Consider the following 27,832-nt stretch of genomic DNA (forward strand, 5'->3'; position numbering starts at 1 on the left):
CCAATTTTTTAAACGAGATTATATAAAAATAAATCGTTTTGAACATAATGGTTAAGATTTTTGGGAAACTTAAACCCTTTTGCACAATCGATATCTCAGCAATTAGAAGTCGTAGGGCCGTGGGTGTCAGCACAAAAGATGTAGTTTCATGTAATAAACCTCGTACTGGCAAAATTTGTAATTTGGACAAACTCGAGTTTAACCCTTTTACACTGGAGGCACAGAAATATAAATGTTGCCATTAACTTAAATTGTAACAATTAGCAAAAAACTTAAAATTTGTACGTATTTTATTTTTTGTAGTAAAATATGACATAGTACTCTCATTTTTTGCAACGTGCTCAATTATCGTTCCCTTACCCGGCAGCGAATATGTGGCAATTTACACGTACCCAAACTATTCGTGTTTTCTTACTTAGCAATATTTCCTACAGTCACATCCGCCAGATCAAGCGTCCCCAGTCGACACTTTACTTAGGTCGCATCGGGTCTGGGCCTGACCTTCGCACGCAGCATTATACCCAATCCATGCATTAACAATGTATTCAAAGGCCTAAACAAAGAGAAGCAGGTGGATCGCGGCATACGCTACACCCACTGAAAGATTCCATAAAAACTGTACCAGTACCCTCGTCACGTCCCGACATCTTATTTATCTAGTCACGGCCAAAATCATTGTTTCCTTTTTTCGTTGTCTGTTCGCAAAAACACGCCTTATTACTGCCACTGGCTAACTGCTGGGCCATTGTCCTGATGCTTGTGTGTGACGTTTGGTACAATGCTGAGAAAAAGTGTTTTCCACGAGAGATTGCCGTTTATTCATTTGTTTCCTACACTCTTTTCACAGTTCTTCAATTTGTTTCACGGACGACCTTTTTCTAATAAAATCCAAACAGCTAGGTTAAGTATATCCATTTATTTGGAGTTGAAGCCTTACTTACTTAATATAAAGCACTGCACAATCATTTATAACATAAGAACTCGCTCGGGCCTACATATAAAAGAGAAATAATGCGGTTAGATATTATACACATATTATGTAGATAAGTAGGTACTAATAACAGTTTGTTTCAAATATTCCAGTATCTAATCACCCATATTGATTTATTAACACGATTCAACAAAAACTTTAAGTACCACGAACACCGCGGAATACATATTTCCCAATTTCATCTTATATCCATCAATCAAAAATAATTTGCGGACCTCGAGTTCACTTTCAGCATTCTAATTAGAATCAATATGCCGAGCCAGGGTGAAAATTAATAAAGCTTTGAAATTTTAAGTAAGTAACCGAATTCGTGCTACCTTTTGTCACTGGTTTGATATTTTAGCGGAGACCTTAATTTCAACTAAATTTATACTGAGTCAACTTTACACTGAAATTGATTACATTTTGTAATAAATGGCGTGAATACCTGGTAAAATTTAAACCTTTTCGACGTTATTGACTTGATATAAAGTCAGTACATTTCGTGCCCCACACATCAAGACTTGATACATATATGTTATAGAATTTTCTACGTGCAATATTTGACATGGCGTTGGTGACACTTTATTACTGCATTGACGTGGCGGCGAAAAGGTTAATGTTAATACGATACATATCTAATTTTGGTGAGATTGCATGTGACGCAGCAACGCATGTGGCGGCGAAAAGGTTAATACGATAGATATCTAATTTTGGCGAGATTGCATGTGACGCAGCAACGTGAAGAATGAGTACGAAGAATTCATAATCTGCAAAAAAGGCCATGTTTTAGTCACCTTGTATACACACCTATGTACGTATTTAATTAAGTTTTATTTTATCCTATTTCAAGCATTATTTGAATGAATTTAAAGTATTCAGTGAGGAACTCCGATATTTCTAATTGTACTCTATTCTGTACGTGCAAGTTCGAAAGATCTGGAAAAATATAGTTATTTTCAACTCACAGAAGTGAAAGTGGTAAGCGAGAGTGGAAACATTTTCCCGGCCGTTATCGAAAGAGGTTTGTTGGCTCGCTCCACGAAGAGCCGCAGACTGCTCTTAAAGTAGCGAGACTTAGCGGTCCAGTCGCAATCGTACACGGCCTGGGATAGCTGTTGACTCTAAAATAAAAGGGTTTATTGGTCTATGGCGATGTTTTAAGTAGATAAGAGCAAAGTGAACTCGAATGTAAACGACTGTAAAGTGCTTCTAGTTGTGTTGTTGCTTTGTTGTCTACGTGTAGCCGGTATGGTCGCAACGAACACTATTATCCATACAACGGTACAGCCCATGTGAGATTGCATTTGATTAGCAGTTTTTAGTGCGCTTAAAGGCATGATGTTTTGGCCATATCTTATGTGTTAATTAGGTACTTTAAAATTAAAATCTCTGACCAGTTTTTGGAGGCATCAAAGACGAACCCAAATATGTATATTTCGTATATGTAAGATCCTACACAGCAATCTAGTATCGCAAAATGTGTTTTTTAGACAATTTTTATAAAATAAGTATTCATATCTTTCAAATTTTTAAATCTTTGTATGACTCGTCCATAAGTATGAGGGGGATTATATATCAAAATAAATATCACTTAATAAAAAAAAAACAACTTTTTTGACAGGCCTATCGATGTGCATTATAACGTATATGCCCCTCTAAAAATATTTTAGTGGGGCTAAATTAATTAATAAATTGGCTGTGAACGGACAAGACGGCAGAAAGGTTTTTTGTCATTTTGGCTCTGTAACCCTAAAAATATAGATACCTTATCCTGGATGCGAGTGCCGAACCAACAGGGTACCAAAATTTGAAGGATCATTATGATCATATACGATCCCAAAAATACGAAGTACTGCAATGGCGCCGGCTGTTGAAATGAAGGACAGTGAAAGAAAAATTTACAAATTGATCGGTATATTTACACACAAGCACACACACATAAGACATATAGACACATAGCGTGCTGCTTTGATTATATTAATATACTTACCAATGTAAATCTAAACAGGACGACGCAAATTATACAAGATGCCACACCGAATTGCACGAACAATGTTATACTAAATACATCTTGGACCAAGTCACAGAACCTGTTTAAAAATGAAATACTAAGTTACTAATATAATATGGATTCTTTTGAAATAAATGGTTATTTAACGTAATTTAAAGAAATATACCAATTTTGAAATATAAGGAGGCAGCTACTTATATTAATTACAATGTGCAAAATAACTATGAATAGCAATTTTCTCAAATTAGCTCAGAATATTTTTATAAACAAACAATCCCTTTTAATCACTATAGTAAACCCTTTACAGTACTATATGGGCCTTCACGCAAAAGGGGATGCCTGATTCGTCTTTTGATAGCCCTTCTTAAGGCTCGACCTATAAACCAACTCCTCAGGCATTCCCTTTCTTTTGCAGGTGTCATCAATAATAATTATATATTTCACATACTGTCCCACTTCACCATAATGAATAATAGAATCGTTTAGTTTCTTTAAAGCATTTTCTTTCTCCGCTCGTTGTATAGAATCATCGGCTCGTGTAGATCCTATTTGGTTTTTGACGGTGACTCTTCGCAAATTATCATCAAGTATATCCAATTGCGCAATGGCGTATATCAGTATACCGAGAACAAATGTATCAATACTGATATTAAAAAGCACTTGGGAATGCATGTAAAGGGCTTGAAACTCATATAATTGGTAAATAAATTTTTGTTTAGTATCATCAGATAAAAATGAAAAATTGCATACTGGAAGTTCTAATTTTACATGTAAAATAAAATGCAATAATATTGGCGGTACTATATGTGAGAAATGAGCAGTTGCTGACACTGCTGCAACTATTTTAAAATATCTCACATTAAATTTTTTTGCTTTGTCGATTGCTTTTAAGCCATTTTCTGATTCAGGCTGAAACATATCACTCTCGAGAATACTCAAAATCTTTAGAATTTTTTCGCGCATAAAAAGAAAAGTCAAAAGCTTCGATGTCACAGCTAATTCTGTGAAGTAAAATATCATTTCGTCTATAAACATATCTAATTGTCTCGGAAGGAAAATAAAATTTACTGTAGCTAGCAAGTTATTTAAAAGAATGAACGCCGTGAAAAACATTTGATAGCAACGGTAATAAGATTGCATATCGTTTGGAGGCCAAACGGCAAGTAACTTCCAACATTTCATATTAACTTTAAAGCAATCTATTTGCCTTAACGGCCTCATTTCGGACATAAACTTTTTTGTATGTAAAGCCGTCTTAACACTCAGAAATCTTCGCACAGACTATTGAGTCGACATTTTGTGGGTGGCTTAAGTAGATTCAAACCTCAAAGGTTTGTAAAAGCTTGTGATTAGACAAATTGTCCTATGGAACTGTTTCTTAATTGAAAGGAGTTAAGCGTTATTAACCGGACACTTAGACCACCTGCTGGATTTCCCTTTACGCAAATTCTAGCTACTGCTAGCATTGTATACTTAACATAAACCTAAGGTCAATTTGGAGAGGGCTGTCATATGAAAACTCTCGTATTTATTTGTATACGTAAGTCGTTCAGACACAGTCAGAAAAAAGAGCTTCACTCCTACTCTACCGACCTTCTGAAAGTAGAGTACATGAACAAAGACAAGCGAAAGAGCTTGTAGACGGTCTTGCCTTATAGACGGTTCTTCCCAACATTGACCTTAAGGAAGTTAGCTATTTAACGGAACAAGACCATTCATTTGCCAGGGAACGCTATTACCAAACCTAAGAGCAATGTGTAGTCAGAGTTAGGTAAGAATAAAAGTGTCGTCGATCGTCCTCCAGCTTCTAGAATAGGCAACGTTTAAATGATGATGACAAGTGGCTTTTAGACAAGTATGTACAGGGAAGAGCTGCTTATTACGATAGAGGATAGAGCACAAAGCTCTGTAGGTATAATCTTAGGTTAGAAATGGTAATAAAAATTATGAAACAGAAAGACGATGTATTTGCATATGTTTATTACAAAATAATCATATTTTGCATTTATCATAATTCTTAATTATGTTTTAAATGTATCCAGTTTACAACTATTTTATTTCACACATATTAGTTGGACATGTTCGCGAAATCCTCAAAGGGAAATTCTCATATAATGAAGTAAGTAAAAATGGTAGTAATGTGGGTTAATTGCGGGCTGGCCGTTTAAATGAGATGCAATTAGTGGAGTTGAATATGCTCTAATTAACAAATGGCTATAAGCCGCCGTTTACCATTAAAAAGTTCGAATTAAGCATCGTACTTTAATTTGGCTTTTACTGAAAACGTTTTTAGGCTAATGAGGGATCAAGCTTAAAAAGTACAAAAAGTAGGTCTTTCCACTAGATGCAGCTTTTAAAATGTAGAATTTTGAAATAAAAATTATTATGTGAATGTACAGTCAGAATTATTAATTATAATAAAGCTGCAGAATTGGTCAAATAGTTCAATCATTCTCTATAGGATCTATAGATCCAAAATGGATCTAGTGTCACACGGTATACCATATATTTAGTACGGTCATACGGTGTGACGAACTATTTAGCCACTTTAACTGCTACAATATATTTGACGCTGACTGTACACATATACTTCCGTAGGTTTAGGTACGAATAAAAATCTTACAATAACTGAGTAAGTAAACAAAATGGAGGCAAAAACTTAAAAAAAATATACATTATTGAACAATGTATGTGAAGTACCGGAAAGGCATAAACTGGGATAAACATTGTCAATTTATATGTTACTTTAAATTACCTGCCCTATTTTGATAATGGCATATCAACTTTCACGGAAGGTAACACGATAGACCAAACCTGAATATTGAAGTTAATTTACTTAATCTCGATTTGCTCACGAATTCTAGCAAAACTCACACAAGTAAATAATTAAAACGTCTCGTTCGTAGCATCGAAAACCACTATTTAATAAAATTAAACATTCGTATCGGATTGGACAGTAAAACCAATGCAATCAGTCGCCGTCGATTTCAGTGCAAATAATGTACGTAATGACGGGTTTCGGTGTGTACAAAACATGTCGGTAGTTTAAAACGTGCATTAATTGTTGGCAAGAAATCTTATTGCTGTGGTACTGAAGTAAACGACAGATGAATCGCTTTATAATATTTATATATTATTATTTGTATGTCTTTTCCATATCTCGGGACCATGGGGTCCCGGATCTTTGGGAGGCGTACGTGGGGCCGAAGCCAACAGCGCAGAGGCCCTTTAGACACTTTAATCTAAAAGCAAGGGATACACGTGGCGGATACCATCCCCGAACGCACAATGTGATACATCCGGAGATGGTCCCCACCAGGTGTAAAGACTATATATATATTATTATTATTAATTGTGTGCTATTCGCGAAGAGACTATTTAAAACTATACGTATACATATTATTATGTATTTTAAAATTCACAGTGATCCCTTTTTATTAGCCCCTTATTCAAGCTAACTAAGGTAATTTAAAGGTACGTTTTATGGAAATGTAACTTGATAATTTTAACAAAATTTGAGAGGCTGTGAAGATGCGGTTCTTTTCTAGTTAATATAACTAATAATACCTAGGTATTATGCTGTTATTATGCTAGGTATTAATTATTGGAAATTTCCATTTAATTTTCCATTTATTATACCAAAATAATATATAAATTAATTTTCGCACGTAGCTGTGGCATAAAGCCATGACAAATTTTCGTCAGTTATTCAGTTAAATAAGCAACTTATGTTGTCCCGCGTAGAACATAGTTATCACATCATCAGTTCATCACATGTATTAGGTACCTACATAGGTACTAAAGCGAGGCCAAGAGCATTAAGTATAGAACTGATATAAAATACGACATATTTGAGCCACACCTTGAAACGTTTTGCGTTCGGTTCGGTGTGCTCAACAAGTTAGTTCTGGACTAAAGTTGTTAACAACTTTCTCGAGCTCTAGCCGTTGATATTAACCAGCTCGCTTGCTGTCAACAGCCGATGTTCAAACAAGTAGAGTACTTTAAATTAAAACCATGAAGTTTCACTTAAATATATGACGACCGCAATAAAGTGTATTAATTTAGTAATAATTAATAATTACGTTGGAAATGATAACCCCATTGCCCGCCAGTATTACCAGTGCAATCAGTTAGCGCATTGCTCCTGGGAAGTTCTGTCACCCGACAGGCCTTTGGCTTGCCTTACCCGGCCGTCCAGAGTGCCGTGGCGAGAGCCACCCTTCTCGAGGGTGGATGGAAACTCAATGTTTTCTTTAAATTCTGAAATTCAATGTTCTTTTAAGTACTACATACATGCATTACTGTAAATGTACTGGTAATAATCACTTGACGACCGCTATCGTTGAAAGATCATGGGCCCAATTCGGATTATGAAATAGACATCTATTAGACATCTTTTAGACATCACCAAGATACGATAACGATATGTTTGATCTAACCTGTCAAATTTGACATTTGCGTGATTCTGGGGATACTCTTGAACGATTTCCAAAGAATATTACTTAGAGATCTAATTCCCATCTAATAGATATCTTACTCGTATCTAACGTAAAAGTGACATTGGTTGCCCGAATTGCACTGCACAAGAGAACTAGTTGATATCTAAACTATAACGTATCTAGAATGGATCTAGTACGTGTCATCTCTTGTGAATATCTTGAAGTTCGAATACGGCAGCATGTGACATTTTGTACCAGAAAATATAAAATTAGGTATCAGAATGAAAGCACTTGGAAATTGGAAATTAACACTATTATGCTGGGGTCTAGGGCTAAGGGTCAGCTAAGGTGGTGTGGGCATGTTTGGCGTATGAGTGATTGCAGACTACCGAAATCCGTTTTCTACTCCCAGCTATCAGCTGGTAAACGGAAGCAAGGTGGGCAGCACCTACGTTACAAGGATGTGCTTAAGCGCCACCTAACTGCCTGCGGTATACCACCTGACAAATGGGAGGAACTTGCTTCTCAGCGGCCAGAATGGCGTTCTCGCGTTAAGATGAGCGTAAAGAACTTTGAAGACGCTCGTCTCATTGACCTTGATGCGAAACGTCAGATACGTAAATCCCGGCCGAAACCCTCCTATATTTATACTTACAATAATTCTGGTCAACTTTACTGTCCCACCTGCGATAGAGTTTTTAAAAGTAAGTTCGGCTTTGCCAGCCATATCAAAGCTCACGCTCGTAGTTAGCTAGGGTCGCCGTTGCCGATTACGGCATGGATAACTATATTAATACGTTGCAGTATACAGTACAAAAATACTTGTTCTAACACAACAACGTCTGTCGTTGTTACAATACGAGTGATGTTTTATTTGTTGGATAAAAAAGATCATTAGAAGTACTAAGTAAATATTAGCTTATTCCGTAATTCTTTGAACACCAGTGTTTAAATGATATCTACAAATAAAAAGCACAAATATTTGTAAATTACTCTTCAACAATATCTATGTTAACAAGCATAAATTGTATTTCTAAAACAAAACGTTTAGCTTATAACTATCCATTGCTTGTTTATTATTTAGTTATTCTATTTGAAAGTTACGGCAATAATAGAAAATCGCTTTGTTAAATACATTTAATTTGTCAGAGTTTAACGAATGCTTTAAACTCTAATTAAATATCAATACTGCGAGCATTTATGTACAATTCACGTCGCGGCCGACGTGAATTGTACATAAATGTCCGGTGACTGAAGCCCGCTTTACTAGAAAAGGCAAACCAATGTACACCGTACCTTAGTCATGCAACAGTTTAAAAAACAATAACTAATGTAATAAAAATAACAACGGGTTGCACTCCGGGAGTGCCGGCAGAAGTGAAAACTCAATGACTGCAGCACTATGTAATTGACCCATCCTCCTTTCTATTGAAAAACTTTAGTTCCGAAATTGCTGGCCAGTGAGCTTAAATTTGTAGCGTTAATTGTTTAAAATTCGAATAGAAATTGTAAAGTTACCTTGCAGACCTCGCATCTAAATATATGTATTTGGTTATGATATTTTGAGTTTTATTCACCAGTTCTAGAGTTCACTTTTAATAGCGATTTCATCAAGATGTAGCTTTATTGAATTGTATTTGAGTGATATAAAGTTAGAATGTAACTGTGAGATCCTCGTTTTTCAGCCCGTACAAGATTAGAATATTGAGCTTTATTGCTTAATATAAAAGTCCAGTTTTAAATAATTGACCTGATTATGATACGTTATGACTAAAGTTCTTTGGTGAATAACATTGTCCTAGACACATGACGTCAGCGTTACGTTACGCGTTACGCTGAATCGAGTTTATCATTTTTTCCCCACCTAAAAAAGTGCTCAGCGCCGCTAAAGAAGTTATTACTTCAATAATTCCGTATGAATTTTTCAGGTACATAGCTGCCAATATAGTCACACGCGTTACATTCTGGCCCCTGTTTCACCAACGTGACAGGTGCGACGAATTGTAAAATCACTGTTGCTGACGTCACAGGCATCCATGGGCTACGGTTACCGCTTACCATCGGGCGGGCCGTATTCCTGTTTGCCACGTCTCATTGACCTTGATGCGAAACGTCAGATACGTAAATCCCGGCCGAAACCCTCCTATAATTATACTTACAATAATTCTGGTCAACTTTACTGTCCCACCAGCGAAAGAGTTTTTAAAAGTAAGTTCGGCTTTGCCAGCCATATCAGAGCTCACGCTCGTAATTAGCTAGGGTCGCCGTTGCCGATTACGGCATGGATAACTATATTAATACGTTCCAGTATACAGTACAAAAATACTTGTTCTAACACAACAACGTCTGTCGTTGTTACAATACGAGTGATGTTTTATTTGTTGGATAAAAAAGATCATTAGAAGTACTAAGTAAATATTAGCTTATTTCGTAATTCTTTGAACACCAGTGTTTAAATGATATCTACAAATAAAAAGCACAAATATTTGTAAATTACTCTTCAACAATATCTATGTTAACAAGCATATTAAATTGTATTTCTAAAACAAAACGTTTAGCTTATAACTATCCATTGCTTGTTTATTATTTAGTTATTCTATTTGAAAGTTACGGCAATAATAGAAAATCGCTTTGTTAAATGGAATACATTTAATTTGTCAGAGTTTAACGAATGCTTTAAATTTTAATTAAATATCAATACGAGCGAGCATTTATGTACAATTTACGTCGACCGGACTGAAGCCCGCTTTACTAGAATAGCCAAACCAATGTTAACCGTACACCTTACTCATGGTGGTGGCCGAGTGGATATGACGCCCGACTGTCAATCCGGAGGTCGCGGGTTCAAATCCTGGCTCATACCAATACCAATGAGTTTTTCTATGTAGGTACGAAATATCATTTGATATTTACCACTAGCTTTTCGGTGAAGACAAACATCGTGAGGAAACCTACATACATCTGCGAAGAAATTCAAAGGTGTATGTGAAGTCCCCAATCCGCATTGGGCTAGCGTGGGGACTATAGCCCAAACCCTCTCGTGCTTAAGAGGAAGCCTGTGCCCAGCAGTGGGACGAATATAGGCTAAATTATTATTATTATTCATGCATGGTTTAAAAAAGAATAACTAACGTAATAATAATTCCGTATAATTTTTTTCAGGTACATAGCTGCCAATATAGTCACACGCGTTACATTAAGCAATATTCTGGTGAAATGCACCAATTCGGTTCTGTTCCAAAATGTACTGAATTTTGTGACACAAACTTGACAGCTGGAATGCGATCTCGTTACACTGACACTAGGGTTGCCAGATGGTCGGGATTTGGCGAGATTCTCCCGATTTTTCACATGTGTTCCCGATCCCGATTCCCGACAAAGTGAAAATTTTTCCGAAAAACAGCTTCACGTTATAAAACAATAATTTTTCAATTTCCGAACTGTCGTCGAGTCAGCGAGCGACCCGCAACGAATTTTTTTTGGTTGTTCAAGATCTCAAAGAATTTATACTATTTTTATATAAAAACGTCTATGGGCAGAACAGCTGACGTAGTGCCAATAATGTAAAATGTCGTTGTTTTTAATACAATTACTTTAATTAGAATGTTTTTTTTTCGACTTCCCAAAATCCCGAAAAATTGATATTTTTTCCGATAATAGCACCTTTCGATCTGGCAACCCTAACTGACACTTATGTTGATTGTCAAAAGGTAGCGATATGTGTAAGGTTCTTATCCCTATCCTAAAATAGTCTACATTTTCTGATTTTCTCCCAAAGCCACCAAACAGTGCCAATTGATGCACCTGTCTTCCTACGAAGAAAAGGCGTGTGTCGTTGAAACTGGTGTGTAGATAAACCCTTCTTATACTGGCTCGGTATGTAAGTTTTGTTCCTTGCGTAAAGCGAGCCCCGAAGGCTTCGTTACGACGCGGATGATCCGCTTCCCGACGGGAACTCATCCGTTCCTTGCTCGTCTATTATTTTACAAAACAACAGTGTGAGAAATGTATAGAATTTAAAAAAGATCCAGTTTCTCTGTGGAAAATACACGTACAAAATAAATGCTCGATTGTTTTTAATTATGCTAAAGCATTATTTCATGGTGAATTTTGGAGAAATTCATTATTTTACGTATGTTTAAAAATTAACTTTTATTACTTTCAGGCATTGAGAATGCGGCGACGGCGCGTAGCTTTCAAGTCTACAACTACCTATATCTTTCAAGCTAATAATATACGGTGAATGCTAGACTAAAGAAAATCTCGGCGATCTCTTACGCTCGCTGACTGCAAGGTAAAGAGCATGGTTAAAGATTCACGTTATTGCGAATTTATGTTTAACTCCAATTTCATTTATTTGTAACATGTTTCCTGGGCATGTCTGGGTTTTCATACGAGTATTTACATGCAATGAATCTAGATGAAATTAGGCAATGTAAGTAATCTTGTTTAACACATTCACTGCCCCCAACGCACATGTGCGTTCACCGTCATACAAGTTTGTTCCTAGGCCACGCCCCCCCCCTGGCCTGGCAGTGAATGCGTTAAAAATCAACCACACCACAACCACAAACCACCACACACGACACCACTTAAACCTCATATTGTTGATTTAACAGTGTTTTTATAGCTTCGACAGAACAAAGCAGATATCCATTATTATGTATCATGAACTTATTATTGCCTATTTACTCCCTCGTTTTAACAAAACATCAAACAAAATTATTAACCTGAACACGTATATCCAATACGCTTCCCGCATGCACCGCATCCGCAGCCCTAACCGTAGAATAGACGAAGCATTAAAACAGTTCTAGCGAGTTTTAAATATTAATTCTCGTTTTCCGCCTTGATCAAGAAAGCCGAGTAGAACAGATAATTTGAATTTTTAAACAGTTTGCAGTGGATGATTAATCCGAGTTGCCCGCCAGGGATTCCGCTTAATGAACGATTCAAAAATAATGGCATTGCCATTTGTAATTCTACCTGAAGTCAATAACCTCGCCTGCTGTTCCCTAATTTAATAATTTAACAGTAAAGTTCTGTTGTAACTGTAACAATTATTTAACATTGAAACCTACCTATCAGCCACTGACGCCCACTGCTGGACATAGGCCTCCCCCATAACGTTAAAAGTTTATAATTAATATACATACTCGTATTCTGTATTTTATGTCATTTTTAGCTGTCTTTACGGTAATACAAATTACTTTCTTTCGGTTAAGATATTCTGCAAAAGGCATTAATCTTGCTACAGTTCATTGTACGACCAATAAATTAAGAATCGTTTAAGGTTAGGTAGGTACTTACATTAGGTATGTATTATGTATTATTTATTACATTATGTATAGTATACATCGTTTTTTTTATTAACTAGCTATGCAGACCAATTTAATTTACTTATTTGTTAGGTAAGTTCCTGTTAACATTTTATAGTCAACTGACTCGATAAAACGTATCTAAGTATTTATGTCGCAGTCAAATTCCATTATTGCACAATGACACTACGTTCATAAATCATGTTTCAAAAGCTTAGGAACTAAATATACATTGAAATACTCCAAATGTAAACTGATCTGCAAATGCTTTGACCTCAAATGCTCAAGAATCTTAAGATACGTCATTGTGTTTCCTCTTAAGCACGTCAGTTAGAAACTTGAATGTCTTTTATTACTCATATTGTTGCGAACTATCCTAACACTAAATACTCTTCAACACCCTTAACACAATCCTTGCTCTCAGTATCTCTTGCTATCTCTCTATAGTAAGGGACTGAGGGTAAAGTTAGACAGAGAGACAAGATGGAAATATCTACCCTGGTCTTTAAGGATAGTGCTAATGAGCTTGGTCATTACAGGGGTGTGCGTGCGTAAGCCCGGGGGCGTCTCGCTATCTCTGGAAACACGTGTTTGGGTTGAAAAACTAGTTTATTTGGATTTTATTTATTTTATTTAGAAAGTTAATTCAGGCAACAAGGCCCATATTACAAATACCTTACAGCCTAACGTACATAATGTATTTTATAAACTTAAAACTAAACACTATTTAGTCGACAAAACGGCGTGGCTGATCTTGTGTCGGATTCGGCAGTTAGCCCCGGAACCTCCGAAACACGACACCTTTCGGCCAGAAGTCGGTGCACTCTATGGTCCCCTGCAGCGGTCGCGGCACGCGCACCACAAATGAGTTGAAGTGCACGTAGTGGCGCGATCGAAGCTGGAACACCCTCAGCGTGTAGCCGGTCTTCTGGTGTACATACTCCACCACTTCAGCAGCCGTGGCGGTGTAGTGCAAGCGCGATACCATACAGCGCCTTACGCGGTGTAGCAATCCGCAAGCCAGAATTAGCCGGTTCGGCGGTACCACACCGAGTCTTACGAGGCGCCGTCCGCGCCTTCTTCTTTCTTGATACCAGTGTGAAATCCTCCTCATCCATACTGGCAACAGGGTTTTTATATGCATCAAATATAAAATCGCAATTTAAAAGGATACTTAAAGCCATTTCAATTTATACAAACTAACTTTATTGCTATCCTAAAACAGAAAAGTACATACAGAGTAAAAAATGCAATCAAAGGTAATATTTGTTGCTCATATTTATCTATATACTTTAAATTTTAAACCTAACATGTCCGCCCATAACAAAACAGTGAAGCAGAAAATGCAGTGCTTTTGCAGTTGCAAAAGTAAAATTAAAAACAAAATATACATAATTATGTGTCAAAGTCTCATGAAAGGTCGCACTTTGCGCTTACCGTAACATTGAGACTTGCTTGTATCTTTATTCGAGTAACCTGTCAAAGCGGTCTTATGGCAAGCGACAAGGTTGGAGCTTTTGCTTGGAAACGACACATATAAATAATGGAAAGGTTATGACGTCACGATGTCCACGAATAGATAGGAAAAGAAAACCATTTAAGAAACTGTGACCGACTAAAGATTTTTACTATTATATTAGAAATATATTTAAATGATTTATCATTTCACGTACAGGGGGGCGATTTTTGAAATTCGATCGCTCGACTTCGTCACTCGAAAATCGGTGGAAAACGGCGAAATGCAAATTTTTGAAATACGATCGATAGAAATTTGGAATCGTCAATGGCGGTCAATACCACTCGTTTTCAATTCTATTGGTAGAAATTAAATGCCTAGTAGTGGAGATATTATTGAACTCAAAAATGGTCGAATTTCAAAAATCACCCCCCCAGAACCTACCCAATTTACGAATGAAAGCAAAATTTTAAGAAAATCCTTATTAACGTAATATTCAGCTAAATCAGGGCAGTGTCTAAATATTGTATTGAATTAGCGCAAACATTACGCAGCGTATTTGTATAACGCTAATGATAACAAAACAACGCAAAATAATTTTGTTTATATGCGGTGGAGTTAATTAGGCCCCATTAGTACATAAATTATATTATATAATATAAAGTTTGCTAATGCTTGTGGTAAGGCTTATTATTTTCAAAGTTTTGAAGAACTTCTAAGTGAAGTGATGTCGTTAATATTAAATGTACTAACGTTATGATTCTATCCCCTTTAGTTCTTTATATGAAAAAAAATACGTTTTTATATACCTAATTACCTACCTACATTCTTAACGAATACTGCGACTAGAAACAGGCAGCAGTTGATGTCATATTTAACATACAATACATTATTCTTATTATTGAATTCGTCGCGTCTTGATTAATCATGTACCTACATACAGACTGTTATATGAAATCTAGATACAGTCACGCTCCGTGATTGTTGAGCCATTTCGCCTTACCATACGTTTGTACGATAAGGCGATTTCGCGCGGGTCCTCCACTTTTGTCTTAAATGGTGCAGCAATCAAGGAGCGTGACTGTACGTGTTCCAGTGTACCTACGTTCGAATCGGCCTGTTAGTTAAATTAAAACATTGCTACAAATAAATTCCGAAATGCTAATTGCAACCTGTTCATCTCGTCTGTGTAGTCTCGCCACTTGCTTTGTTAATTGTTTTTTCCGCAGCCGAGATCCGTGTAATGAGCCCGGCCATTAGCGCCGTGTTGCCACCTCTCAGTTTCCACTATTTTAATACTATTCTATTCTATTCTGTGGACGATTGCGCGGATTTTTTGGTTTTAGTTTATGGAATTAACGTGTTTTAACTGAAAAGTCACTGAAGTTGCGAATATTTATGATAGGTTTTCTTCTAACAACTGAAAAATAGAATACAATGCTTTGCGTTTAATAAATAGGTTAAGGTAAACGTACTAGTGCTCGACATGCTAATGCCCAATAGGTGACATCTTGCTGTCACCTCTATTGACAATAGGGTTGCCAACTTTTTTTTGGTGGAATATAGTATTTTCCAGATTAAGGCATCAAAAATATAGTACATTTCAAAAAAATATAGTACCCTTAGATAAAATACTAAACATGAGTGTAATATAATATACTTACGTTTAATCGGAAATATAGTATTTTAGCGTACTATATATTTTTCCAAAAGTATATAATACACAGAGCCAAAATATAGTACAATACTATATAATATAGTACGTTTGGCAACCCTAATTGACAATGACTTAAGTTTCAAGATGACAGGTACTGGGACCGCGTCGAGCACCAGTACGTTTACCTTACATATACGTACGTTACATTACATAAACAGTAACACATGGAAATATAGAATGATATATTATTTATATATATGTAACTCACATCTAGTGTGTAAGTTTCTGTATTTGAACCAGTTCTTGGGTGACAATGCAAGGTTATAGTACCATCAAAAACAAAATTTTGAATAAGCATACACCTTACTTGAAAATAATGCTCCTCTTTATAAATTATTTATACTTTGAATAGGTACAGTCATCAGCAATAGTATCTTACACAATATCTTACCGCAAAAATATGTAACACGTTCTTATTTGAAGCGCAATAAGAGCGCGTCATATATTTTTGCGGCCCTAGTTGTATAAGATACTATTGCTGATGACTGTACAATAAAATAACCGTCAATGGCAAGATATTTCCGAAAGTATTAAAAACATTGCAAAAGCTAATACGTATGTATATTATTAAAATATAAGATTATTTCCCGGTACTGTAGGTACTAATTTATTTACGTGCCTACTATAAAGTGCGCATATGTATGCACTCTGCAATAACGTTAATTTTCAGAATGAAATAACAATGTAAACGTTCAAATAACGGCCCTAAAACTATTACGCTACGTAGCAATTATTACGCTTTACCACGTGACTGGGTTCGATATAAACGCGTTACGCGATAAATATTTCAATCGCTCATTCTTCATCTCAAATCTAACACTCGAAACTCAACCTTGTATTTCTCTAGATAAAGTTTAGTACGCCATAAACTATAGTAACGTTGTACGAGCTAGCAAAAATAACTCGATTAGTGATTTTAATTGACGACAATTTGAAGTTCGCAGCTAATGAGATCACCCCGCAGGTGGCGCCAATAGCGACGTTAACTCGGAAATTAATGATTCAAATACCTAAACGTTTCTCTTGAAGTCGGGCGGAAAATTTTAGTGAACGAATTTCATGTTAAAACTGAAGAGCCAATGAAGCAAACAATGTTTGCTAAATATTTTGATAAATGCGAATAATTTTACTTTATGTTTAAACAACAAAAAATTACGAAGGAAAACTGTATTTATGTACGTTAATATTAAGAAATAAAACAATGATGAAAACGGGTTGGTACATATTTGTTATCTGTTTTATTTCTTAGTTTATTCACATCTATCATATTTAGTGGTTTATTCAGCAACTGCTTCCAATTATATAGACGTTTCTTCTTTCTTCCGAACGCGCGAACGTCTTCGCCATCCGCTTTAAAGATCATTAGCACACATGACATACCTTAGAAACAGTTTACTTTGCATGGTATTTAGTTTCCGACACATTTACACTTATCACTTTATACCTTAGGTAGGTCACTATCAAAAGAACCCTTCCACAAGTTCTGCATATATTGAAGCTTCCTACACTTCTTAATGTAATATCGCTCTGGGCATGAAAGGGCTTGATGGACTCCAGCGACAGTCTACGCGAAAATCTACACAACGATTCCATGGTAATATTTTCATTTATTTTATTAACTTTCACGGAAACACTAATGCAAGGGTGCATTGCTAAGTTAAAAATACGGAAATTCACACGCATCGACGTGGCATTAGATAATTATTCAGAAGTGATATTTTCCGGTTTTTAAACACCATGCCGTAAGCAACAAATTATACAATAGCACCTTTGACATGATAGCGGGTTGCTAATAGTAATAACACCTACTTAGAACCCTTTTCATGTGTAATTTTTAACGTACAACGCCAATATTATCGGCATCGTAACCGCATACCGACTACATGTACCTATTGTATATTTTATAAATCGATATATGGGCATCGGTATCGCTCCTATCGCTGAAACTCGTAGCTTTATTGTTTTAGACAGTTATATGCGCACGACCTGTTTAGGAAATTAATATTTCGGTCAAGTGTCGGGATGTTAACTTCTGAACAACGCCAGTATTTCTGGATCCCCTTTTGTAGGAAGCGTTCAAATAGTTAGGGACCAGGGTAAAATAGGAAATCTTAATATCATAGCGCTCTGAATTTCTGTAAGGGGAGTAGATTAAAACAATGGACGTGTTTGCAATGTCGAAACCGGTGCAACCCTTCGGCTGCGTTTTAATTGCTGGGGCAACTCCGAGGGGATAGCATGAAATGTTTAAGCCTTTCAATCTTACGCGTTACGTGCGTTTTGTTTCAGAATAGAATAATTGATGACCCGTAACTTTACACGGGTAAAGTGAAAACAAATCCAGACACGTTTACTCTTAGCTAGCAAGTTGCTTATTAAATATTTATTTTACGTCTATTTAATTAGTCCCTCTCCGTAGATTTCTAGGACCTTAGAGTAAAACAAAGTTAGCCTGAAAATAATCTGTAAATGTTTGTTTCTATATAGTAAGTTAATGATATCGAAAAATCTAGTGCTCATGAAGGCCGATTCGATCTTTATTATAACTAAATATTGTTATAAAACGGTCATGAATGTATGATCTTTCTGATCACTGACAGACACACACACACATTGACATCTCGTAACCGTGACTCAGCTAGAAATGTCATTGTTCACAGCCGCCAGATCATATCCATAACCGTTTCATAACTAGATTATAATCGCCCTCCAGTAGTATCATAAATATCATAATGTAGTGTATTACGGTAATATAGGCAAGAAGATGCAGCTTTCTTAAGAAATGAAAAGATGGAAAGAAATTAATGAGGTATTAAAATCTAATATGTATATAATCATGGTATAAAATGGGATTATTCTACCGCAGATTTTCAATATAAATTATTACTCTTCCTTACATCAACTTGGACGTCGTAATTGATACAAAGTCGTTTCTTAGAAAGATTCCATAGCAACTTTGTACGACCCAGTAAAGTTAGCACGTGATTCAAGCTTTAAAAACTTCTATATAAGTTTGTGTTCGCCTATAAAACTACAGATGTCGCTTGTAAAACTATTTCTATAGAGGACAACTCCGGGTGACCAGAGCTATTATTACTTTAGATACTGAGACCATAGAGACGTGATGTTTATTTTTGATACATTTAAACTTACTAGTACCTAGTTGTTGAGAGTTGACGGATAGCCTAAGATTTAAAGCCCACGAAAGATCATATTCGTACTTCACACAACTTCAAATTCTGTAAATTTTAACAGAGTTCAGTAAAGAGTGTATAGAAAATTTTGCAGATTTCGTTCGCGATATCTATAAATTGGGAGTCACAGACAAGCTGCACTGAGAGAAAAGTACAACAAAAATACACTTACAAAAATACAGAATTACAAAAATAAACTTAATCCGGGGACAAGGAGAGTTAACTAATAGGAACAAATTGACTTTTGCAATTTCTATTAGTTCTTGCAATTTCTATTATCTGTTTGTTGAAATTAGATTTAGGATTACTGGGCTGTTTGTAGAAATAATAAGTGAAACGTCCATAATTATTACTAAAACTTCATTTTTTCCCCCAGTACAGAACTGGTTTTTAATTCCTGGTTGTAACATTCTCCCCCCTCTCCTCCTTAAAACTAACCCTACTTACCCTTACTTAGCTAAACCTAGACCTGCCTAAAATTCTATAAATTCCAATAAGAAAATCTAAAAATCTAAAATTCTTAAAAATACCGTAAACCGTCATTACCTTTAGTAGTTATTATGAAATAATGAAAATAACCTAAATAAATTCTAATTAAATAAGTTAATATCTTGAATTGGATCAGTAGATTGGCCAAATGATCGTTTAGTGTTTATGTAGAACCCTTCGTTATAACCGTTAATAGTAACCGAAATCCTTTTCGCATAATAGGAAAGAGTTTTGAATAATACGCCTATAAATCCTAATAATGTTAATTAATTATTAAACCATGAATTATCTCAGAGTAAAATATGTCATAATTTTAAGAAAGATCATTGCAAGTTATAATAATGTTTGACTTAATCAAATTAAGTCTGTAATAAAATGTAAACATTAAATCAATAGTAAGTATGTCATAATCAAATAAGTCTGTAGTATGTCATAGTCAAATTGTCTGTAAAGTATGTCAATGTAAGTAAATCTTATTTAAATGAAATTAAAATACATTGTAATCATTAAGTCAATTTGATGAATAAAAATAAATTATATATTATTTAATTTATCTCCCACCGAGCCTACCGTGACCAGTTACCATGAAAGTAGAAAGTCCTTTTTGTTTGTACTTTATATTTTCCTTTTATGTATTTGCTTACTAACCTAGCTAGCTAGCTAAAGGAAAATAATTATATTATCGTCATGGCAAAATATTTAATTTTTTTTCTATTATTGTATGTACAAACTTACTTATCTACAGTCACGGACGGATGGAGTCAGGTCCCTAGACTAAAATATACCTATTTTATTTTATTTTATTTTTAATAGGTATTTCTGAGCACTATGTAATATGTACTTTACCAGATCAATCTTCATTTCAATCATTAATGGGAGGAATAATAAATTCAAAAGGGACAATTTAACCCAAAAAAATACTGGTAGTAGAGCAGCAGTATTTGATTCACTCTAATTCTCCAGAATACTGTAATTTTGTAATACATTTTAGTAATCAATGAAGTAATATTAACCAAACTATAATTGTAGTCATTTTGAATCACACTTTCGGACCAAAATAAACCACGGATCTTGCATCTGCCTCGATCTAGCCTGGATAAATCACTCATTGATATAATTTCAATAATATATGACCCTGTATTTTTAAGGTCATGTGTGAAAATCACAGATAATCTGCAGAAAACAGAATGTAATCGTCATACAAACTGCTAAGGGACAGGCAAAACAAATATTTCTTTGTAAGCAAATTGATTCTACAATACTACATTATATTGTGGTTATTAACTTTAGTATTTCCCACAATATATTTCTACCAGTAGTGTTGCAAGGGTACAAATATATACAGTCATGTCATAAGTAAGTCAAGTTTGTCAATAAGTCATAAATAAGTATATGTAATAAAGTCCTAACAATCCCTAACCCCAAACTACATCCTAGCTAACTGTAAACTGAATTTAACCCATAAACCCATAACAATGAACAACAAATGCAATAAAATAGCCATAAATGTATCGATAGAGAACCTAGCTACCTTCTGTAAATATCTAATGGCTTTGATATATTAAAACTATAAATCTAGATCAATCCTACAAAACCCTAGACCAAACAAATAAAAACCTAGCCCTAACAGCTATACTATCCAACTATTCTACCGAAATGTTTGCAAACTAGCATCCCGGGATGCACATTTAATTTACTCGCGCAATTACTCGATGTGCAATGAGCAATTCCTATGCTATAGCTAACTAAGACGAGTGGAGACACCTCGTTTTAGACCTAAAAACCCTATTTCTCCGTGTGCTGGCCATACTTTCACACAGTGGATTGGGACAGCGAAAGTAAGGCCGGAAAGGGGTAATATAAAAGTGAATATATAAGTATATAGATACGGGATAATTGGACTAGAACCTGGCTTCTTTAAGAAGTCTAGATGACAACCCAAATCTTCCAGATCCTAGGGGGTGAACCTGTCTTAATAAAAGCAGGAACTGCCAGGCCCCCACCTGGTTTTTATCCAAAACACCGCAAGTTAGTAATTTGGACTATAGTTGACACCGTGAGGTTACCCGTCCAACTCACTAACCCCCCAACACTATGTTGGATCGGAACTAGTTCTCTCTAACCCATAAGTATGAACGAAATAACTCACTAAACTAAATTTAAATTAATATATAGAGTATTCCAACCAAGTTCATTTCAGTGCTTAATATCACTAAAATCAACCAGGCTAAAACACTACACATATTAAACACAATTAAAACACAAATTAATTAATGTTCACTGGAAACAATTCAAGACTATACAATATTTAAGACTCTATTGATTTGTAACTTAGACTTCACTTAGTATATTGTAACACACTAGCGCTTGTCTGAGCACAAATCAATAAATAATTAAGAAAACTCTATGAACAAAATTAACTTTACAATATTAATAAGTCTATTGATTTATAATTTAAACTTTACTAGTACAATATTAAATACTAGCACTTGTCTGAACCACAAATCAATAAACAACACAAAAAGAATTAAACCCACTAAAATTAACACAATTTAAATGTACTTCTCTAAAATTATTCAAGTAAAACCCCACAACAAATTACACTATATTATGCTCCAATCCAAACTCTACCAGAATCATGAGAAACTAGCAAAGTTCAGATCAGGACACAATATAGGTAACCTAGATAGACCTAGCTAGAGAACCGACGTCCGACGGCTCGCTTAAGGCGACCAAGAATCCTCTCCACAGGATTTTATGGACCCCTACTATGATCCTGAAACCCCACTTCCTTAAACCTGATTGGTATTCCTAATAACCAATACTGAATTTCATAATTTTGTACAATCCTCTCACTAATTACACCTTATTCCCTAATTAAAATAAGGTCCAAATTAACCTACTTTTGGGTGTGGTTTAAACTATTTCTTTACGCCTATGGGATTGACACTACAGTTTTTTATTCTAACCACCTTTGTTTTTCTATATGACACATATTGTCGAGCCCCGCCCTTTTGTTAATTCTTTATAATATGGTTCAAATTTGCATAGAATATTTTAACCAAAACAAACATTATTCATTAAATTTTATGATGACGTTTGAAATCCAAGTCGACACACTTGAAACTTAAGAAACCAAACTGATTTTTTAACAGAATTTTATACCACAAAAGCGTTATGACATTGAAATAAAGTTCAAATTATTTTATGAATAAGTTTCTTAATATTTTGGTTTACTATTAATCACTAAGCTCTTGAAAACTATACCTAGAATTTCAGACGAAATGGCTTACTTGAGATATGAGAAGAAATATTACCGTGGGACACAATATTGAAATTTAACCGACTTAAAAATAGAACAATACTATGTTCACATATAATGTTAACATGGAAGGAAGCCGCTGACATGTTACATGGTGATGATTTTTCTCTCAGTGTGGGATCTCTTCTCTATGTCTGTTGACGTAGCATATATTGTCAGCTTTAATTATTAAAGTATAATGAAGTCCAGTAAGTCCACGTTTAATATTAACGCATAACAGAGCCTATTACTTAGTTTTTAACTAGAACGGGCACTGAAAGGCCTGCACCGCACCTTAATGATGGCTGCGGGCCGCCTATTGTAGCGCACCGAGCCATGGAGCCCGGAAAATTAAAGCCAAACTTGGTCACAAGTTGCCGAGTGGAGCGGGGAGTGTGTGAAAATTAAGTTTTACTGCGTAATATTTGCAGCGATTTTCGCTCATTCTTTATACCCCGAAGCAAACAATATTAGAAGTTAAACTTGATGTGTGTATCTCTGTAATGTGACTCTCATGAGTTATATAATTTTTTTTGTGACGTAGAATATTTGAAGTATAATTCCAGTCGAAATTTTAAATCAGGAGTTATAACGAACATTATTCAATATGGAATCTGCAATAAAAATATATTGATGATCGATAAAACTCTTTACTGGAAACAGTGGAAATGAATTCCATGCTAATTTAGTTATGAGTAATAAATATCGCTTGAATTGAACACATTTTCGTTATAACCGTGATTTTCATTTGAACTTAAGCCCGATTTAGACGATGCGAGAACTCGCCTGCGATTTTTATACCATTGCGGGTTTTGATTGGTCGGTTGAATTGGATGTAATCCACAGTCCGCAGTGTAACTAAAATCGCATGCGAGTTTGCGCGCCGTCTAAATCAGCCCTTACTGTGCTGCATTAAAAATAGTTTGTATACAATTGTTTGGACTTCGACCACAATACCTACAATTACTAACTATGCAAAAATTTTGTAGCTTAAATTGAGCGTGCAACAGTTTTATTTTTACTTACTTTTTGACTTTTGTCTGACCACCAAAACCAACCACCAAACCCAGTTTTTTTCTCTTCTTTATAAAGAGAGGTAAGGACTGGACTTTCTTAGTTATTAACACTGTGCAACAATTTATTTTCAAGAAACTCTCAACTGGTTGTTTTCTTCACTCTGCAGTCTTGAGTTTTGTTAATTTTCAGCCATTTTTCTCAGCGTCGGCTTATTTTCTTTTTAATTAAGTGAAACCAAGAGGGCCTTTGTTCCGGCAACCTCCGTTTACTAATTGCCCGTCACTCACTCGCTCACTTGTAGTCGAAGCAGTACTTCATATACCCTGTTGTGTTTATAAAACAAACTGAAGGTTGGTCTTCATTGGATTTGATTCTATGAAAGGTTCATACACTTCCTACCAATATAAAGGGTCTCTGTTATTGGTTACTTTGGTTATTGGTTATTTATTAACAGCAGCAGCGGCGATTTAATCAGTGTCTGATAGAGGTTAATAAGCGATTTTCCACCCATGTAGTTCTGATTGACACAAAGATTTTATCTGGTAGCGGGGTATATAAAACCGCTTAGTATTACAATCGTAGACCCTGTCCGGGTATATAGTTGTCATTTTTAGGGTTCCGTACCCAAAAGGTAAAACGGGACCCTATTACTAAGACTTCGCTGTCCGTCCGTCCGTCTGTCTGTCACCAGGCTGTATCTCACGAACCGTAATAGCTAGACAGTTGAAATTTTCACAGATGATGTATTTCTGTTGCCGCTATAACAAGAAATACTAAAAACAGAATAAAATAAAGATTTAAATGGGGCTCCCATACAACACACGTGATTTTTGACCAAAGCTAAGCAACGTCGGGCCTGGTCAGTACTAGTAAAAAAAACCGTTTTTTTTTCCATTTTTTCCGTTTTTTTTTCATTATGGTACGGAACCCTTCGTGAGCGAGTCCGACTCGCACTTGCCCGGTTTTTTTAAGCTGACCGTTTAGGACTATGACAGCATAGTCCTAGAAGGCATCTACATATTAATGTTCAAAGCAGGGTATATAAAACCACTTAGAATCAAGATTGAAAACCCTGACCGGGTGTCTGAAGCCCGGTTTTATAAACAAAGTGCTACGTGTGGTGTTTAGTATGCATTAATGACAGCGAGGCGCGCGCCGCGTGATTGAAACTAAATCCCTGGGCACGCTTACACCCGACTGATTACTGGCCACTACAGGATTAGGATATTCAGATGAGTTAACCGTCCTTGTTTACGTTCAAAAGATACATTAGTAAAGGTATCCTCGGAGGGTAAAGGACCGTATTTCGTAATAAACCATTTAAAATATGCATAATTTTTTTGCAAAAAGACCAGCATATTTGCCGGCTGACAATAAGACCACCATATGTACATATATATATGTCGGCGGCCGGTCGTAAGATCAGGTATGAATGAATGAATGAATGAACGTTTATTCACAAGAACATATGGTACAGTACAGTGGATGTTATAAATTTACAATGTTGACCCTTAATATGTTCTGCCATAAGGCATGTGAAAATTGTTTTTCCATGACATGACAAAGCCATGTATGTGAACATTAACTGCATGCATGCAATATCTTAAGTACTAAGTATATTATGCTAATGTAACCCTTAATATCTAGATAGTAAATGTTGAAAGTCATGCGTATTATTATTACATTAAATGTCAAATTACAATTGTCGAATGTCAACGGTTCTATATAGGTATAAAATTATATGGGTATAATTACTAAAACTTATAACTAAAATATTCGTCAAGCGTGTAGAAACATGCGTTACATAATATGTTTTTGAATTTATTTTTAAACTCTGCTTCTGGAAGTATCTTAATAGATGCGGGAATATTATTGAAAATTCTGATACACATATAATATGTATATCGTAATGTTCCTGTATAATGTTTGACGATAGTCACATTAAATCAATATATAGGCAGGATAGGTTCGTTAGGTTGCTTCAGATGCCCGAAGGGCAAACTGCCCAGAAATAGGAACCCCGCGTAGCGGGGCTCCGTCGACTCAGGGAACGAGTGAAAGATTTTCACGTTTCACGATATGCCTAGGATTTTCACGATATGCCTGATCTTACGATCGGCCGCCGACATATATACCGCCGGAGAGTAGGTATATGTACAGCGATATGCAAAACTGCATGGACACAATATGAATGAATATAAAGTAGCTATGTAATTGTGACTGATTGTACATTTACCTCAAGGCCTGTTCACTTCCTAAGAAAGTTATGTCCCCAAATAATTGCGCATGTGTGCACCTTAAGCTTCTATGTGTGCGTTGGCCTCCGGGAAAAAGTTGCGAGTAATAAAAATAAAAACATTTTTCTACAGCAACATTGCTCCCAACTCTGATTTAAATTATCACGAATTTTATACAATATTAATCATAAAACGGGACTTAAAACGCTTAAAACTTAATTACATGCGATTAAGTTTTATAATGAATATTTGCTTCCAACTGTCTTTATCAATGTTCATAAAATATATGGAGGGTAGGTACGTCTACCCACCATAATAAAAAATATATTTGTCAATGACTCTGTCCAACTGCTGTGGTTAAAGTTCATAACGAAAATTTTATTTATTAACTCTTTAAATAATACATACAACGTGTACCGCTACGTACCACTTAAGACTGTAAGTCTGTACCTACATGGATTACAGCAATGCACATAGAAAATGTGCTAAATGCGGAGCAACGGCTGTTGAAGCAGCCAGAGTGAAATTTACAACTTTAGTGGGTTCAGAAGGAACCGAGTCATAACGCATCTGGAAAGCGTATTAATTAACCGTGAAGAAATGTATGAATACAAGTTGGAAATCTGTGTAAAATGCCGTGTGTAAAGTGTAGTGTATCTGTGTGTAAAGTGTAATAGGTAGGCATGCCTAATGTTATTTGTATAAAAGGTACTGAAAACTTTGTGAATGCGCTTTATTAATGTCCATTTTTTATTAAGTTGCCAGTTGCCAGTTTTCAGTGTATATTTTTATATGTAAAACATTTTTTAATAAATAATATATATAATGTTATAAACATAAACATGCCTTTTATTTAAATCAATTGATAATACCACAAACAAGTGGTAATATTTGCATCTTGCATATATTTCGTGATATGAAGATAACAAATATGTTTATCAACAGAATTACTACCTACCAATATCCGCCAGGCTAAACCGGTTGTCAACTTTAGTTCCATTGGTACACAAAGACGGCGCCACTAGTATAAACGTATAAACGGTTGGGGACATTTTTTTGTATGGAGTTACCGTTCTTCTCCTAGTGAGTATTATATTCTTTGATTTACCTACTTTTAAAAGAAAATGTGAGCTAAATTACACAATACGCTCGACGCAGTCTTATTAATCTCCACTACTCGACTAACCACTAATCTCTTCTATCTTTATCGCGGTAAAACATTCATATTAAAATTTTATACCTGGCAGGTTTACCATCTCTTTATACATTTAATCAGTAGGTAACCAAATCCAACGATTCTGTTATTGTAAATAAATGTTAATCATAATAACCGTAAAAGAAGTTTAGTTTATCTACATTCTACATAACTATGGACCGCAAGGAAAGTTTTTACAATTCCCTCCTAGATTTCAATAGCTCCCGTATCAGTAATATTCATGTTTCCTCACCTCTTGCAAGTCGCGGGTTGCATTTAGCGGGCGATTGGGCTAAGTGCATGGCGCATTAGCGGCGAGACGCCGGCGGACGTCCGCAGTGCATCGCGACATCACTTCGCGCGTTCAACAACGCAAACATTTGCCAATGCATGGGCGAATATTGACATTGTATACTTCTGAGCACTTTTGACGCGCTAGCTAGGGTACTTACTTAGACTATACAAACTTCGCCCGTCATAGG

General features: G+C 35.6%; 1 protein-coding gene across 2 annotated transcripts; it reads right to left on the reverse strand.

Annotated features, from left to right (window-relative positions):
- Nucleotides 1-901: 901 nt before the first annotated feature.
- LOC134679961 (odorant receptor 49b-like) lies at nt 902-4,414 on the reverse strand. Of its 2 annotated transcripts, XR_010100410.1 has the most exons (6): nt 3,433-4,414; nt 2,964-3,063; nt 2,739-2,840; nt 1,939-2,094; nt 1,572-1,740; nt 902-1,418 (listed from the first exon to the last, which is right to left on the reverse strand). XR_010100410.1 is itself a non-coding variant. In XM_063538914.1 (5 exons), the coding sequence occupies exons 1-5, from the start codon at nt 4,212-4,214 to the stop codon at nt 1,678-1,680; spliced, it is 1,203 nt and encodes a 400-aa protein (XP_063394984.1). In that variant the 5' UTR covers nt 4,215-4,414; the 3' UTR covers nt 902-1,677. The 2 variants fall into 2 exon arrangements, 1 of the variants encoding a protein (XP_063394984.1); XM_063538914.1 differs by having other exon boundaries at nt 902-1,740.
- Between the last annotated feature and the right edge of the window lie 23,418 nt (nt 4,415-27,832).

Source organism: Cydia fagiglandana, chromosome 3, assembly GCF_963556715.1.
Source record: "Cydia fagiglandana chromosome 3, ilCydFagi1.1, whole genome shotgun sequence".
Classification (NCBI taxonomy): Eukaryota; Metazoa; Arthropoda; class Insecta; order Lepidoptera; family Tortricidae; genus Cydia; species Cydia fagiglandana.

What these genes read in the sequence shown, in the direction of transcription:
- LOC134679961 (XM_063538914.1), bottom strand. Translation starts at nt 4,214, where the DNA reads ATGTCCGAAATGAGGCCGTTAAGGCAAATAGATTGCTTTAAAGTTAAT. An exon ending in CATTATGGTGAAGTGGGACA is followed by an intron (nt 3,064 to 3,432) that starts GTATGTGAAATA and finishes ATTTTTAAACAG; the next exon opens with GTTCTGTGACTTGGTCCAAG. An exon ending in TCCTGTTTAGATTTACATTG is followed by an intron (nt 2,841 to 2,963) that starts GTAAGTATATTA and finishes TCATTTCAACAG; the next exon opens with CCGGCGCCATTGCAGTACTT.